The sequence below is a fragment of the Pteropus medius genome, unplaced genomic scaffold, assembly GCF_902729225.1.
Source record: "Pteropus medius unplaced genomic scaffold, Ma_sr-lr_union100, whole genome shotgun sequence".
Lineage (NCBI taxonomy): Eukaryota > Metazoa > Chordata > Mammalia > Chiroptera > Pteropodidae > Pteropus > Pteropus medius.
The window spans coordinates 10,342,554-10,359,415 of NW_024352785.1; the positions used below are offsets into that span (position 1 = coordinate 10,342,554).

At 30.9% G+C, this 16,862-nt stretch overlaps 1 protein-coding gene across 7 annotated transcripts in view; it reads left to right on the forward strand.

Annotated features, from left to right (window-relative positions):
* Positions 1 to 16,862, forward strand: part of COMMD10 (COMM domain containing 10) — a 150,325-nt gene that overhangs the window by 30,332 nt on the left and 103,131 nt on the right. For 6 of the 7 annotated variants that reach the window (XM_039848499.1, XM_039848500.1, XM_039848497.1 and 3 more), the window contains one exon: positions 1,764 to 1,874. In XM_039848499.1, the coding sequence (XP_039704433.1) occupies positions 1,764 to 1,874 (111 nt within the window). Of the gene's footprint in view, positions 1 to 1,763; positions 1,875 to 11,710; positions 11,744 to 16,862 lie in introns of those variants that run through there. The other variant, XM_039848503.1, reaches the window with a different exon arrangement.

Here is a 16,862-nt window from a genome sequence, read left to right on the forward strand (position 1 = left end):
CATTTTCTTATTTGATATTAACAGTAACTCAGAAAAGTAGATAGTTCAGATATATTTATTTCCATTTTCTATGAGGAAATTTAGAGCTTAAAAGATCGTGACAACTGAGGTCACATAGCTAGTTGAGTGACAGACTAACTATGAACCAATCATAAGCTTTAAATTCAGTACTCTTTTTAATTCTTCCACACCACTTCTATGTAGTGACTAAGCATACATTAATTCATGCAAAGGCCTGACCACAATGGGGGTATACTTAATTTATTTACTTAATATTTATCTTCATCATTTATCTTACCTGCTTTACGGACAAGGATAGAATCAGTTAAATTAGATCAAATCAGTATCTTATAGGTCCATATGAATGCCTAGAGGATGTTTTTCAGTTAAAATAGTGTGTCAGAGTGCTTGTATATATGAAAGTGGTTACGATATGTTTTTCTTTATTTTATTGGAAAGTATATTGCATGTGACTATTGAAAATTTTAGAGACTATGCTTACTGTAATCAGTGTTAAAGGTTAGTATATTAAGTAAGGACCCTTACTGTGCACTAGTAAATTGATTTTTTTTGCTTCTGATCTTATGGATTATGTTTCTGCGACATCTTCCTTCTTCTTCTCCACAACTTCTGAAAGGTTCAGTGCCAGAGAGAACAGAACTGTATCTTTATTTTCTCATCACATCCTCTCTCGAATAGATAATACTTCCATTGCTCTCTTTCCAATTTGGCTTTGAGTCACTGCTGTGATTCTAGCTGTTGAACAGGCTTTCAAGTAAGCAATTAGTATTCTGGTTAAGTAAAAATTGTTGTGAGGCTGCCATTCTTACCAATGCAGCTAAGGTAGTTTTACTAAATCAATTAGTAGGGTCATGTCAGAGGCATACTATAATTGCATTTCACAGAACTTCCCTAAATATTAATAGTTGAGATTTACTGGAAATTAAATCTAAAATTTTTAAGCTCATAGTTCAGAGGATGGAGAAACCAATAATCTGTCAAGTTCAATAAAGCCATATTTATGCTGCTCTAGTCTGTCTTTATTATTTTTGTCTTACCTGATTGAATTTCGCTGTTGTGTTCATTAATAAATTCAAAGGAAATGTTCTAATTAGTTTCTGTCATAACTGGGAACCATAGTAAGTTAGAGTTCTTTGGAAAGCATGATAATCTATTGGGTAACACCTGCTCACTAGCAGATATCAATTCTTTGCCTGGCTGTATTCCAGTCTCACTAACTGTGTCTAAATGTGTGAACCTCTTACCATCTGGGTACTTCGATTTCCCTCTAAATTAAAAAAAAAAAAAAAGTCTTATCTGTGTTTTACCTAATACAAAGAGTTTTGAAAGATAATAGAAGGTTATTAAAGTGATTATCACTAATATATACTATTTACTAGTTAAAATTTATGACTTTAAAAATCATTTGCTTTAAAACATACTATTTTAAAATAGCAATGTATTATTTAAAAACCATTGACTCTTTTAGTATACTTTATTGCTTAATTTTAGAACTTATATTTTTAGAACAGAGAGTATTTAAAGACCAGTTTTACTTTGAATTTGACAGGCATGGCACAAGGCCAATCTAATGAGCCTAAAAGAAGAATTTGCAGAGTGTGCAGGTTAAAGGAACTCTGGAGCTGACTTTCCACAAAGTCCAGGCTATCCATGTTGATTCCTGCTGAGTGGAGATTTGCTTAAAGTTGACTGTGTTCTTCCTTCTGCCTCATCTGATTCTAATCTGCACTTGTCTTTTACAGCTAGAGACAGTTGGATGGCAGCTTAACCTTCAGATGGCTCACTCTGCTCAAGCAAAACTAAAATCTCCTCAAGCTGTGTTACAGCTAGAAGTGAGCAATGAAGATTCACAGGTAAGAAATGGTAGCCCATTGAAATGATGTATATTTTACTAGGTCTTATATTTTGTTAGAAGAGTCTCTTCTCTATGGATTTAAAATTTAAACATAATTTAATTAAAATTAAATAAGGATTAACAAATTGACAGATCTTTATTTGTGACAGATTTTGATGTCAGACATATATATCACTTTGTTATTTATTTGAAGAAATAGCTTGTCTTGCAAGGTGCTCGTCTTTTAGGAACATTGAATAATGTTTTCTTTTAAATCCTGCAATGGAAAAACTGGTCATAGCCATATAAAATTATGATTTTAATGTTTTATATATTTGTGGATATTCCTGGATGTTTTGAGTTTTAAGCTAAATATATTTGGTAAGGGAATGTTGCTGTTGTCCAGCCAATGCCTGGAATATGGAGATGATCTGAATTGTGTTTATGTGTTTGTAGTATGTGTGCATGTGGTTATAAATTCCAGCTCTTGCAAAATAGAATTTTGGATTAGTTTTATGCCACATGGTGATTTCTTCTTTAGTATTAGTTTCAGAAAACTTGATTGTGTTATCAAAAGTTAAAGAGTTTTATGGAATAATTTTTCTTACTGTGGCATATAGAGAAATGAATATTTCAGATATCAATAAGAGCTATTTTTTATATTTTCAAATTGTAATCGATTATCTTTTTAAGATAGAAAAGGGGGAGTAACCCATTTTCCCCTAAATAAATGATACTGTTCATTTTAAGACAAATAAAACAGATGAAAATGAGGTAGGAAGATCTGAGGAAGGAGAGGTTACTATGGCTTGATGTGATCAGAGAATAATGGAAGAAATGTTATTGTTTATAATGAACATCGAAGGATGGTAATATTATGACTTCTTTGTTAGTGCTTTCACTGTTTATTATATTAGGCACATTCTGTCTTCTTTAAGAACCGAGACCAGCGCCTAGCCCAATTTTAGGCAATTGATTTGGGTCTTATTATATATAATTTGTTAATTTATTACAGTGTTTCAAAACTATTTCATTTCACACATTTTCACCAGAAAGTAATATAAACTTCGTGGTTAAGAGTCAAATTGATTGGTATGTATGCTTTGCCATTTAGTAGCAGTGTAACCTAGGGCAAATTACTTAATTTCTATAAGTATCAGTTTCTTCATCTGTAAAATGGGCGTAAAATTATCTGTCTTCCAGGGTTTCTATGAAGGTTAAATACCCAGTGTATGTAAAGTGCTTAGTCCATTGCCTAGTATATATATGGTAAATGCTCAATAAATGTTGGCTGCTACAATCTCCATTATCATCAGTAAAACATTGTTGGCTAATGAATAAATGAATCTCCTTGTTTTAAACCAAAGCTGTCATTCCTGATGAAATTAACCTTTTCTTTTTTTCCTTCCCTTGCATCCTTCCTTCCTTTTGTTCTTGATCATATTTTTTATATTTATTCTTACTGGGAATCAGGGAAGCAAAGGACAGCCTGGAAAGATCTTTTCTCCCACACACAAGGGAAGGCATTCTTTGAAGTTAGGAAAATAATCTGGAACTCACTGGTATAGACTGGGACTAGTCCATGAGTGAAAACACACAATATATACATACTTACATGTATTCATCCTCCAAATAGTTATATACTTTCACTGTTTTATTTTTCTTGACTATCATATGTTAAGTATGAGTAGCTAAATGCAATTTATAGGTTGGAAGGCTACTGTTGTGATTTTATATATATATATATACTATATATATATATATATATATATATATAGTATATATATATGATAGATGTATATATTAGAAGAGTCTTTTCTCTATGGATTTAAAATTTAAACATAATTCAATTAAAATTAAATAAGGATTAACAAATTGACAGATCTTTATTTGTGACAGATTTTGATGTCAGACTTATATATCACTTTGTTATTTATTTGAAGAAATAGCTTGTCTTGCAAGGTGCTCGTCTTTTAGGGACATTGAATAATGTTTTTTTTTAAATATGATATCTATCTATATGATAGATATAGATGTATATATATTAGATATGCTTTAAGCACCATGACTTTCGCAATTCTTGACTTTGTGATGCTTGAGACCTCCCAGCAACTTTATTATGTCTTCAAAATATGCCTCTGTCTCTATCATATTTTTAGGCAGTAGGAATGAATGAGTAATGCTTCTAGTAAGAGTCATTTTTTAAATTCATATTCTTCAGGAAATCCTTACAGATGTGAGATCCAGCTCATTTGAATTATTGGTTTGAGTACATTTGTATTTTTCTGTTACTATTCTGAAATTTTAAAAGAACATTTTGTTACTCTTAAAACTTGCAGAACTACAGAAGCATTTTCATTAATAAACACTTGAAGAAAAGAGCAGCAGCACACAAATGTAAAGGATATTTTCATTTTGTATGTAGATTTAAATGAACCTCTTTGTATTGCTTAATCTCCCCTATAGCATTCTGTGGATTTGGTCCATTACTTATATCTCCTAAACAATAGAAATATAATGGAGTGTACATCCACTGTCACCCTGGACAGAAACATTGCCGTCTCCATGTGATGCAGCGCACCCTAGTCATAAAGGAACAATTAACTACTACACCTTTGTTCTCCTCAGTGAAATGCTGCCTGGAATTTTTACTTTTCTTTTGTTTACATTCTCTGTTTTTATGATCTAGTATTCTATTCTTTGTATTCTTATCACATCTGATTCCTTGATGTTGATCGTTATGTTAATTTCTATTATTAAGGACCACACACTGCTTTCATTTACTCTTTTCTGAAATGAGAATTTAGGAATTCTTGACAGGTTGGAATATTAAATGAAAGGACTAGGAATATGAAGGATGTTTTAAAAACCGACTTCATTAAAGGAGAGCTGTTATTAAAAGAAGATTAAAAATTAATCACTATGGAAAGTACCATAAAGTACAAAGTTGTCATACTTATGAAATTGGCACTTGTTTAAAACAGGAAGCATTAGGTAAAATTATTTTAAATGTATATTTTACAAGGTAGTTATCTCGAAAATGTACATATATCAAAATGATTCTGAGAGGATTCGAGGCAGTGCAAATTGTGAGAGAATATTTTGATGGTATTTACTTTTGAGCTGCTAAACTGAAAACTTACTAAAATGCACTGAAGAGTGTGGTTTCTAAGAATCTCTTTTCTCATTCACTTCCAACATGCACATGAAAAGTGTAGCCTGCAGTGAAGTTTTAATTCCTATCACATTTGATAACAATGCTGTACTGGTCTCCTTTCTCTTAGAACATTTCTGTCTCAAGGCTTTCCTGTTTTGCTACTAAGTTTATCATGAAAACCAGTGACTGTAGTTTTTTCCTACAGTATTTTGATATACTAGTTGTTTTCAGTTAATTGTTTTAGTGTTTATCTATTGCACTTAGAAAAGTGAGATTATTTTCCTGTTCCACAGATAACTTAAAAGGAGTTTTATGGGGTTTTTTGTTTGTTTTTTTGTTGGTTTATTTCGTTAGGGGGCAGTAGAGCTCTTTGCTTACCTAAACTCTGGCATTCACAGTATTATTTGAAGTAATATTCAAAATAATTTGTGAAGTCAGTAGTCATAGAAAATGCCTAAGTATTTACATTTCTAATCTGTATATAACGATAGAATTCTCTCATTTCCATCAACAAAATTAATACCTATTAATCAGATATGTACAGAACAAGTAAATGAAATTATCATGATTTCAGTGTTTGTTAATTTTTATATAACCATTTGCCAAAATGAAATTTATTAAAAGCCTTCTACACTATTGACTTTTTTTGTTACATTCTGTTACTGTATTAATTTCTTTGTGAGAAAAGAGAATAAAATAATCCCCAAGATAGTTGAATGGCCCTATTAGGTGATAGTATAACTAGTTCCAGGCTAATCAGAGACAGTTGAAGTTTATTTATTTATAGAGAATAGCAGTTTTATATGTAACAAATGTTAGTAATTTAGAATAAGATCAAAATGTTAAGTTTGAATATCCTAAAAATACTAAAATATTTAAATTTCGCTATTAATCTTTCATTATTGTATTTTTCTATAATGAATTTGCTGTTCAGGACAATTGTTTTGTTAATAAATGATTCTAATTTTTTTTGGCCATCTTTTAAGAAAGAATCTTGTGTTTCATTCTTTTGAAACAAACAGGATGAAATCACCTTGATAAGAACACTTTCATTTATATTAATGTTAAACTGGATTATGCTCAGGTTGCAGAAGGTACTTTATGGATGGGTAATTATGATTTCAAGTGAAGTTAGGACTTTCAAAACCATTTTTTTTGAGTTAGAGATCTTTATTTTTATTTTCAAAATTTATAACATTCTATCTAGAGTGAGAAAATGTGGGGAGTGGGGATAAGCCTATTTTTAATACTTTGTAGAGACAGTATTACCTCCCTTAACATTTAAAACATCTCTACCAGGCATGAATTCTTATTGTTATTCTTATTTTATAGGTAGATGGAGAAATGGAAACACATAGAGGTTAAATCATTTTTCTATGTTTTACAACTAATAAACAGCACAACTAGGATTTGAAACTAGGCAATTTTATTTCAGAGTCCTATGCTATACTCATCACTCAGATACTGTATCATTGTGCTTTTTTAATAATTTAGCTATTGATCCTGTAATTCGTATATGTTTCAAAGTGCTAAAGGCTGTTTTGAAATGCAACGATTGTTTTATTGTGATAGTACTCTGTAAAACTATAGTTATATGGATTCTAAATTTTATTTTCCTTTTTGATTAAGTTGAAACAATTTTATACTTTAAGTCAATGAGAGACACTAATATATACTTTTTATATAGTAAGTAAAGTTGTATGTTTTCATGTTGTCTCAGTTTAACAGAAGCTGCATTTATTACCACACCTTATTATAAGGGCTATATGATGACATCATTGACGTTGATGTCTTATGAAGAAGTAGTCAATATCATTAAAAAGAAGGCACATCCTTAAATCTATTTATAACAGCTTTCTCAGTAAGAGAAAAATACATATGCTGTTCAAATCATGAACTCTTGTGTTAAAAATTTAAAGAATTTTGATTTCCTTAAAGGCGATATTTGTGTTGTATGATTTTGAAGGACCAAGTTTTTCTGAGCTACTCTCATGAGCAAGTATGAGTTTTACAGATGTTGTATTTTTATTAATCTAATCCATATAGTGAAACTATTTTAGCATATTCTCTTAATGATTTAATTCATTTTTCTCTATTATAATAGCTGTACATATTTAAATTGGCATTTTGGAAAACATAGGGAAAAAATTCCATTAAAACCAGGTGTAATTCCCGTATCCACAACACTGTAATGTTTTGCTACATGAACTTCCAGTAGTTTTTTCCTATGCATCTATTAATTTATAAGTGATTTTTAAAAAAATAGTGATTTTTTTTTGGCCTAGGAAAAAGAATTGAAGTTTTATCTTTATTGTTCAATATTAGATATGGTTACGAGAAGGTTATCTCATTCATCAATCAGATTTTTTTTTTTTGATAAATAGCATTTATTCTTTTTCGACAACATACTGTCTTGTGATCTGAAGAGACGTTCTATAGATTGTTGGGCTCTTTACTCACTGATTTTGATCAGAAATTTTATAAAATGAGCTTTATCTCCAACACTTCTGTGTCAAGATACTTGCATATGTATCAGTTGGGATGCTACCACCAAGATGCAGCCAATCTATTGGATCTCTTTTTTTTTAGTGTTCTTGCATACTTTCCTTTGAGAGTCTGATCATGTGACTTCTTTGATGTTATAGCCTGCTTTTCTCACTTATCTCTGTAACAAATCTTTCCATATTACTTCAAACTCATTACTAAGATATTTTAAATGACTTTATCATATTTTGGCTGACATACTATAATTTTTTTTTACCAATTCCTCTATTATCACATAATGAGTTTGTTTCAAGTATTTTTCTATTATATTGTGATAAACATCTTTGTGTATACATACACAGTAGTTGCTCAATGAATACTTTCTGAATGGTGAATGAATGAATGAATGAATGAATGAAGTTCCCTTGATATTTAGGGTCATTCCCTTGGAGTATACTTACTGGATAAAAGGGTGTAAACCAAAAATAAGTCTTGCTATAGTTTGGCATAATGGTTTTCCATAGTCATTTTGGAACCACACACAGAAACTCAGAGTTTACACTTAAAGGATTTAAGAGCTTCTGGAGAAAGGTTATAACATTACTATCTCAAAAATAGGTCCTTTGATAACTAGTTAATTTGGATAATTAAGACCAGTGTAAAGCCCAGTTATTTCTGTAATATTATAGAGCTGTCTTTTTTATAATTTTGTTATTTCATTAGTGTACAAATTAAACAAGCTTTTGTTATATGTATTTACTTTGTCATAGAACGTGTAGAAGCAATCTGATCAAATACTTTAGCAATTACTAAAAATAGAAACTTCTCTTATTTGGTAGATAATTGCCCAGATACTTTGAAAACAAAAGTCTGGTTCTTTGGAATCAAATTTGTTTAAATATTCCTGAGGCTTTGTGATACACAATTTTGTTTTGTATCTTTTTTATTGTGATAAATTTTTTAATGACTATATCTTTCGAGGTGTCATATTTTCTAAGAACAATACAAAAATGTCTTTTCTCAACATAGTGTATTTTTTAAGTTTTGTGATCAATATGATGACTTTCTAAAAGATCTTATGTATTCAAATATATTGAGGTGTTCAAATCATATTCGTATAGCTCCTTGATATCACAACGTGAACTCCCTTGAATGTGTGAAAGTGTGTGTTTGTGTGTTTATGTAAGCTTTTTTCCATATTTCACATTACCTAATGGAAAGTTTGCATTTATCCATGATAAGACTATGAGCTAACGAAAATATTGCTTTAGACACTATTTAACTTTGCTGAGTAAAAACAAACAAAATATTAATACACAATTAGAGTGTGACAGAATTTTATATTGTGGAGAAAATGATAAAAGTCTTCAAAGAGGAAGTCTTTTTTACAAATACTCCAGAAAGCTTATGCATTTCAGGATTTTAAAATCATATTTTGGTAAAATTTTTTAAAAAAATTATGTGGAATTCCAAAATAGAGACACAAATAATATCACCTTTTCTTTTCTAGCTTCTGAACTTTTTCAATTTTTGAAATCTAGAGGCAATTGATAATTATAGAATTCCTCAAACATAATAGAATATGTTTAGAAGTACCTTTAAATTTTATTTGATGTATTTTTGTGGATTAGAAATGATAATAATGTAAATGAGTGTTTTAAGTATTTTGAAATAAATGTGTTAACAATTAATTAGATATCCAAATAAATAAAATGCCAATAAGTTCAATAAAGTAAATAAGCAGTAACTTTTTAAATAACTCAAATACAATTTAAGAACTATGTATTAAGCATTTACTATGTATGAGATACTGTACAAGGTTTTGGTGATATTTTATTTTCCATCTTGGAGTCTGTGTTCTTGCAGGGAATCCATATATTAAGCTGGTAATTGTAAGTTTAGTGACTATTACAAAACAGGAAATATATGGAACTATCAAAACTGACAGCAAGGAGTTAGTGACTATGACAGGTAAGAGAGTTTCTTGTGGAGAAAAGAGCACATGAAAAAGAATAAAGACTTATTTTTTTAGCATGTTGAGTGTGAAGTAGCTGAGATTTCCAGATAGAGATTGTTCGGTTGGCAGGCTGGGCCTTGGGAGAAAATTATAGATTAGAAATTGAGATTTAGATATCATCGAAGTTTAGATTATAATTTTAGTTATGAAAATGGAAGAGATTCATCGCTGAAGGATAGAATATAGAACATTAATGAACTCCTAAATTTAAAAGGGAAATAGAGTTTGAGGAACTTAGGACAGTAATGGGTGGGAGGAGCCAGAAACTAATGGAAGAGGGTATTTCTTGGAGGACGAATTGTGTCACCTGCTGTGAAGAGGTAAAAGAGAAGGGGGAAAAAGATACTAATTTAACTCTCACAGCTATGAATTAAGTACTAATTCTCAGTGGTTAAATAGCTTTCCCTAAATTGGATGCTAGAAAGTGATGGAGCCAAAATTTGAACCAAGGTAGATCTGACTCAATAGCATGAATTTATCAACACTATATAGTGGTAAAAAACAATAAATTTAGTGAAATGGAGGTCATCGGTGATCACTATGTGAGGCAGGAGAAGATCTTTTAAGATGAAGGGTAGTACTGAATGTTATTGAGAGATCAGGAAAGTGCACAGAGATGCGACTCTTGGATTTGGTAGGTGGACTTCTCTGATGACCTTGACAATTGTAATCTCAATTACAATTGAGTAGAAGAAGAAACCTGATTGGAGTAAATTGAGTAACAAGTATGAGGAGAGAAAGTGAAAGCAACCTTACAGGTGACTCTTTGAAGAAGAAAAGAAATAAGATAGTCAATGTAGCGGAATATGGATTCAGTAACTGGAGATATTAAAGGAGGCTTGTATGCTGATGCCAGAGATCCATTGGGGGAGAAATTGATGATGCAGGACAGAGAGGGATATAAGTTACTTGAGAAAATGAGAACATACAAGGTCCAGAGCACATGGGAGGGTTGGACTTTGATGGGAATGGGAATATATTATTTGTTGTAACAGGAAAGAAGGAAGAATATGGTGTAGGTAGGAAGTTTTGGTGGTGCGAAGAGAAACTTGTGACTGATTACTTTTATTTTCTCGGTTCAGTCACTAATTGGGGGAGTGGGAAGGCCTAGGAGGTTTGAGAACAGAGGAGCAAGCATGAAATAGTTTTGATATTGGGAAAATGAACATACTTGGTATTTTAGTATATTTTACTATTATGGACCAGTGCTGATTGCCCTTTTAAGATCACTGACCATGAATTTAAAATGAGAACTATAGGAAAGTGGTACATTTTTCTTCATTTGTTTTTAGTTTCTTTGGTGCAGATGTGGAGTAGGTGGATAATTGGGTTTAATCAGGGTTTCATCTTTGCTAGGTGTATCAGATGGAGGAAGAAAGAGACAAAGGATTGGCTATGTACACAAGGGAGTGATTTTAGTGATTGACCATGAATTCTGAATCAGGTCAGATGGAAAGTGAAGATATGATATGTTTCGGGAATGAGGGTGTGATGGAGAGTGAGTAACTAGAGATAGAACTGGAATGCCTCCCTAGAGCATTGTGTGGTACAGAGGAGCCTCAGATAGACATATTAGTTCAGGATCATTCAGGAACCTTATATTTGAGTCTTTGGACCTCTACACCTTGGTCAGGTGTATAACCTTTAAGATGGAAAAGTGGATGCAAGTAAAACCTGATATCTGGTATGTCCTGAACTTTTACCTCAACTTAGAGACTGAAGTTGTTAAGAATATGAAGATTTGCTCTGTATCCTAGGAGTTCACCATGTATGGCCAATGACTACTCCTTGATCTATTCCATCCTTGGTTGATAATATACCCAGCATCTGCTAGAAAATACCAATGATTCTATAGCCAGAAATCAGTTAAAGTGTTAATATTTTATATCTCGTTTGAATTTGTTAGCTTTGAACCATCATTGGTGATTTTCTGAACTGGTTTTCTGAATCTAGTATTCTGATTTTGAGATGGTATTATAAATTTTAGATTAAAGACATAATAAAAATGACTAGATTAAATTTTCTCATGAGTGAATTGCATTGTTGAATATTGAATTCAGTCCTAGTAATTTTGGCCAAAAAGGAGTTGACAATCACTTTTCTTCCTGGCTTAGTTAAATAAGATTTTGAGCATGTTTGGTATACCATATGAATGCTTATGTATACTAATGGATTCTGCAAATTATGTTTCTTTCAGATATTTTCCTTTATATGAGAATTATTTAGAGGAAATTAAACTTTTATGAAGAGGAGGAATCACTTTTACTTTGTGATATATTTCTTTTCTCAGAACAAATTATTGGTTTTTATGGTATTGGGAAAGTGAATATTTTTCAAATAGATTCACATACAAAATCTTTATGTTGTGTGGGTTTTTGTTTTTGTTTTTTTTTTGGTTTTTTTGAGCTTTTCAACTCTGATATTTATGACCCAAAATTTTGTAATCTTTAAAAAAAAATCTCATCTCTCTATATAAAATGCTTTAAGGGTTTAATCAAATCTTTAAATTGTGCATCACCTGACTTCTTATTTGGAAACGTGGCTGGTTTGGTTATTTTCTTCTTTGTGTTTAGCATAGCTGAGCATTATCAGTTCTGTGTTTTCAGTTTGTATCTAGATGTATGTTCGAGGGTCTGAAGGCAGCTGCTCAGTTAGTACACAGAAAACAGTCAATTTCAGTCAACTTATTATACAATGGAGAATGATACCCATAGGCAGTGGGAACATAACTAGTGCCATAGAAGAACAAAGGGGTAGAAATAGGGTTGGTGAACCAGTGTTATTCCTATCTTACCACTTACCTCACCTCTTGCTACTGGCAAAAACAAGAGACAGACAAAATTAACATAATCTAATTATTAAACCCTGATAAATTCTTGTTTCAAAAAAGTTTTGACCCCTTAGTCTAATTAATGAAATAACAAACTATGAACAACTTTTTAAATATCATATTTTAAGTTTTTAAAATTATTTGTTGATATTATCTTGAATTTATATGAAATTTGCTTCTCAATAACTGCTGTTATAACATCAGTGAAATGCTCTGTATATTTATGTTTATTGTGTGGTTAATTAAAACATAGCTGACAAATTACATATACTGGGTGAAGATGAAATACAATAAGTGAATGTATGGAAAGAAATTCTTGTTTATAAATTTTATTTTTAGGAATTTTGGTTTTACCTCTTGATTTTCTCTCTTTTACAAAATTAACTTTTGTACTTTTCTAGATTTACACAAATAATTTACAGTGTAGAAAAACAGAAAATTAAGAAAATAATATTAATCTATAATCCTACCTAAAGATAATAACTTTGTGTGACATTTAATCAGTATATAGCTTTCCAAATCTATCCATTATACACTTGTTTTTTCCCCAGAGCATTACATTGTAAAACGTCTTTCATTATCAATAAACGAACTATTCAGCAACATCATTTTAAATGGCTGCAGAGTATTCTGTTGTTTGTATGTTCCATGTTTTTATTTATTTTTGCTAAGTATGGTTTTTTTTTTCTAGTAATCTTTTCATAATAATTTGCTTTTAAAATCATATTTAAACCATTTGGTAGATACTAACATATTACCTAGTTTAAATGAGGGAGTAGATCTTAGAAATGCTATCTATGTGTTAGAGAGAATTTTAGTAACTGCTAAAGTATTGACTTTTTATTGCAGGGTAAACTATCTTTTCCAGGAATTAACATGTTTGGACATATAATTTGGAATGTCTTTAAAATTGTATGCGTTTATTAATTTATGAGGTTCTCAAAGAAAATTTACTCCCTCCGTTCCTCTCGTCTTCTTTATCTTTCCCCTTCTCTTCTTCTTTATAATGAACAGACCTTTAAGAGATATCCTTTTTTATCTTAAGGAGTTCCAACCAATCCATCTTAAAAGGATAATTTTATCTAAACTTAAAATGCTGCCATTTCCTTGGTAAATGGACAATATAATAAATACTCCAAAATAATCCTTTTGCAATTCTCAGCATTAAAACAAATAGAATTATCCAGATACAACTTTATTTATGGAATGGGCAAAGGCTTATGGAATTTTCCAGCAAAAAGTGATCTTAGATGATTTGGCAATGGATTCTTAGATATGTCACCAAAAGCATGAATAACAAAAGAAAATAGATAAATTGGACTTCAGCAAAATTAATAACTTTTATGCATCAAAGGATGTTATGAAAAAAAAAATGTAACCTAAAGAGTGGGGAAAATATTTGTAAATCATATATCTGGTAAGTTATTTGTATCTAGAATATGTAAGGACATCCTACAACTTAACGACAAAAAGACAACTCATAAAAATTGGGCAGAGGTTTTGGGTAGACATTTCTCCAAAGAATATATATAAATGGCCAAGAAGCACATGAAAAGATACTCAAATGTTATTAGTCATAAGAGAAATACACCTCAAAACCATAATGAGATACCACTTCATAGTCATTAGGATCACTGTAATTTACTTTAAATAGGAAAAAATGCATGTATAAGGATATGGAGAAATTAGGACCCTCATACATTTCTGGTGGGAATGTAAAATGTTTCAGCCACTATTGTGGCAAATAGTTTGGCAGTTCCTCAGAATTTTCAAATATAGAATTATCATCTGACTCCACAATTCTACTTTTATATATATACACCCAGAAGAATTGAAAATAAAGACTCTAGCAAGTACATATACATGCATGTTTATAGCACTACTAGTAACAAGAGCCAAAAGGTGAAATAACTCAAATGTCCATCAGTGGATGCATGGATAAACCAATTGTGGTATATATATACAAGAGAATATTATTGAGTCATAAAAATGAATGAAGTGTACTGATACATGGTGCAATGCGGATGAACTTCAATAATATTTTGCTTAATAAAAAAAGCCAGGCACAGAAGGTTACATATTTTGTTATTTCATTTATATGAAATCCAGGTTAGGCAAATCCATAGAAACAAGCAGATTAGCTGTTGCCAGGGCCTGGAGGTAGGGAATAATGGGAAGTGACAGCTTAAAGGTTATGACTTTCTTTTTAGGGTGACGAAAAGGTTCTGAAATTAGTGGTAATAGTTGTACAACATTGCAAATGTATTGGAAGCCACTGAATTGTGTACTTTGAAATGGTTAAAACTGTGCATTTTAGAGCAAGATCAAGAGAGAGAATGGAGAAGACTGATTTTAAGAGTATTTAACACTCTTAATAATTGAGAAGGTTCAGACCTAATGAGGTTAACTGATTTGTCAGCTGATTATTGGCATCGTCAGAGACCCTAACTGACACAATGGAGGGAACATTGGATTTAAAGTGAGAAGGCTGATTTTAAATTCTTAGATTGTTGTCAAGAATCTGAATCATTCTGTGAAAAATTTCCCAATTTGAAAATGTGCTGGTAATACCTTCCTCCTAGGGTTGTTCATAGAATTAAATGAGATAATGTATGTGAAATATTTATTATAACTCACATAGTAGGCACTTAATGTTAATTGAATTCAAATTTCCAATGCTGTAATTTAACATCGTGTTAGAAACATAAATTACTGAGGAAGATATTTTTAGGAATGTATTATCTTGGAAGACAGTTGAGTACTGACTTGGTGGCTTGTATAATAGTTTGCTGTTTAAGAAAAAAAAATTGTTCTGTTTTACAATATTGTATTTGTAAGTGGACTATTAGAATTGAGATTGAATTGTTTTAGCCATTGTTTTTAACAGATTATTGTTCCTTTTCTCTTAATTAGTAGCAGTGATTCTCAAATGAATGTAGAAGAAGAATAGCGCACCCTTAATTACTAGTATTGTATTGTAGGCTACTTGAACTCCCTGTGGGATTTTTTTTTTTTTCGCCCACAGTGACCTTTCACAGAGTATGTGCTCTGAAAGGACAAATCCTCAGGGGTAGTGTGGCAAAGTGCCAATTATAAATGTAATTTTCTATTATATTAAGCCATCTTTGCTTTCATATCATCATTCTCAGTTATAACACTTTGTATTTACATAGTAGCTTGAAGCTACAGGGCTTAATACTCTTTATAAGATATTGAGCCTCAAAGTCCTTTGAGGCAGGCATACTGTAATCATCCATTTTTGTTGAGAGGAGGAGGATGGTTTATTTAATTGTTAATGCTATAATAGAAGAAATAGTCTAATAAAAATGTTGCTAGTTATAAAATGGACTTATTTTAAAATGAGAAACCGAAAGTTCTGCCTCATGTAAATGATGCTTAAATTTTATCCCCATTTTAATTTAGATATTTTCTCTACTTTTCAACTGATTGTAATGTATATTGACTTCTTTTGATTCTCAAGTAGAAGAAAAAATGAAAATTGTAAATATGTACCTAGAGTTGTTTGACTTAAGTTTATTAGTCCCTTTTGCTGTAGACAGAGTAGAATAATTTATAAATTTCTCAGCTTTGAGAGTGGATATTGTTTGTATATTTAGTTATACAAGTTACATAATAGTCACCACCTCCAATATTTTAGATTGGCATAACAACTAATAATAAGACTGCTGTCACAATAGTGTATTTATGCTTTCTTTGATGATACACATGCCCTTTATGAATAAAGTATTTCTTAATCCTATATATTTTAGCTATTTCTTAAGAGTAATGATCTTTGGAATTGGGGAGATGTTACATAGGTTAAGATACAGAGCAAATTTAAAAATACAATTTAAAATAGGGCCTAATAATAATTCTTAAAAAAAGATACACATTTCTCAAAAGGAAATTTTGTTTATATTAAGAAATAAACTTATAAATTGCATTAAATAAACTTATAAATTGCAATTTTGTTTATATTAAGAAATAAACTTATAAATTAGGGTCCATTAGTATGGGTCAAAGCCCATTTGGAGGCTCAGGGGATGTCTTATTTCTTCATAGTATTATAATATTTGCATGTGACTTAGATCCCTCATCATCTCTTCTGTAAATGCTACCACCTTCTCTCATTCTGAATTCTAGTCATCCTGGGTGGATGGAACTCATCAAAGCTGAATGTCTCAATAGCTACAGTGTACAAACAGTAACCACTATACCTGATACTACCATATTCAAACCATCAAGAAGGTAATAATGATAATAGATAACATTAATTGACCACTTAATATGTGGCAGGTATTATTTTATGTGCTTTTATGCTTTGTCTCATTGGACCCTTGAAATTAATAAACAATTAGTCACCTTTTTTTTTAATTGTCCCAGAAAGACTAAAAATTAGGTACAATTTAATAAAGAACCATCATGCTTCCATAGATATTACTTTGCCTTCTGTCTTTAGTGAGGTGCATTGCTAGTTTAGTAAACCCTATTCTCACAGTCTTTATGGTTTTATTTTGCT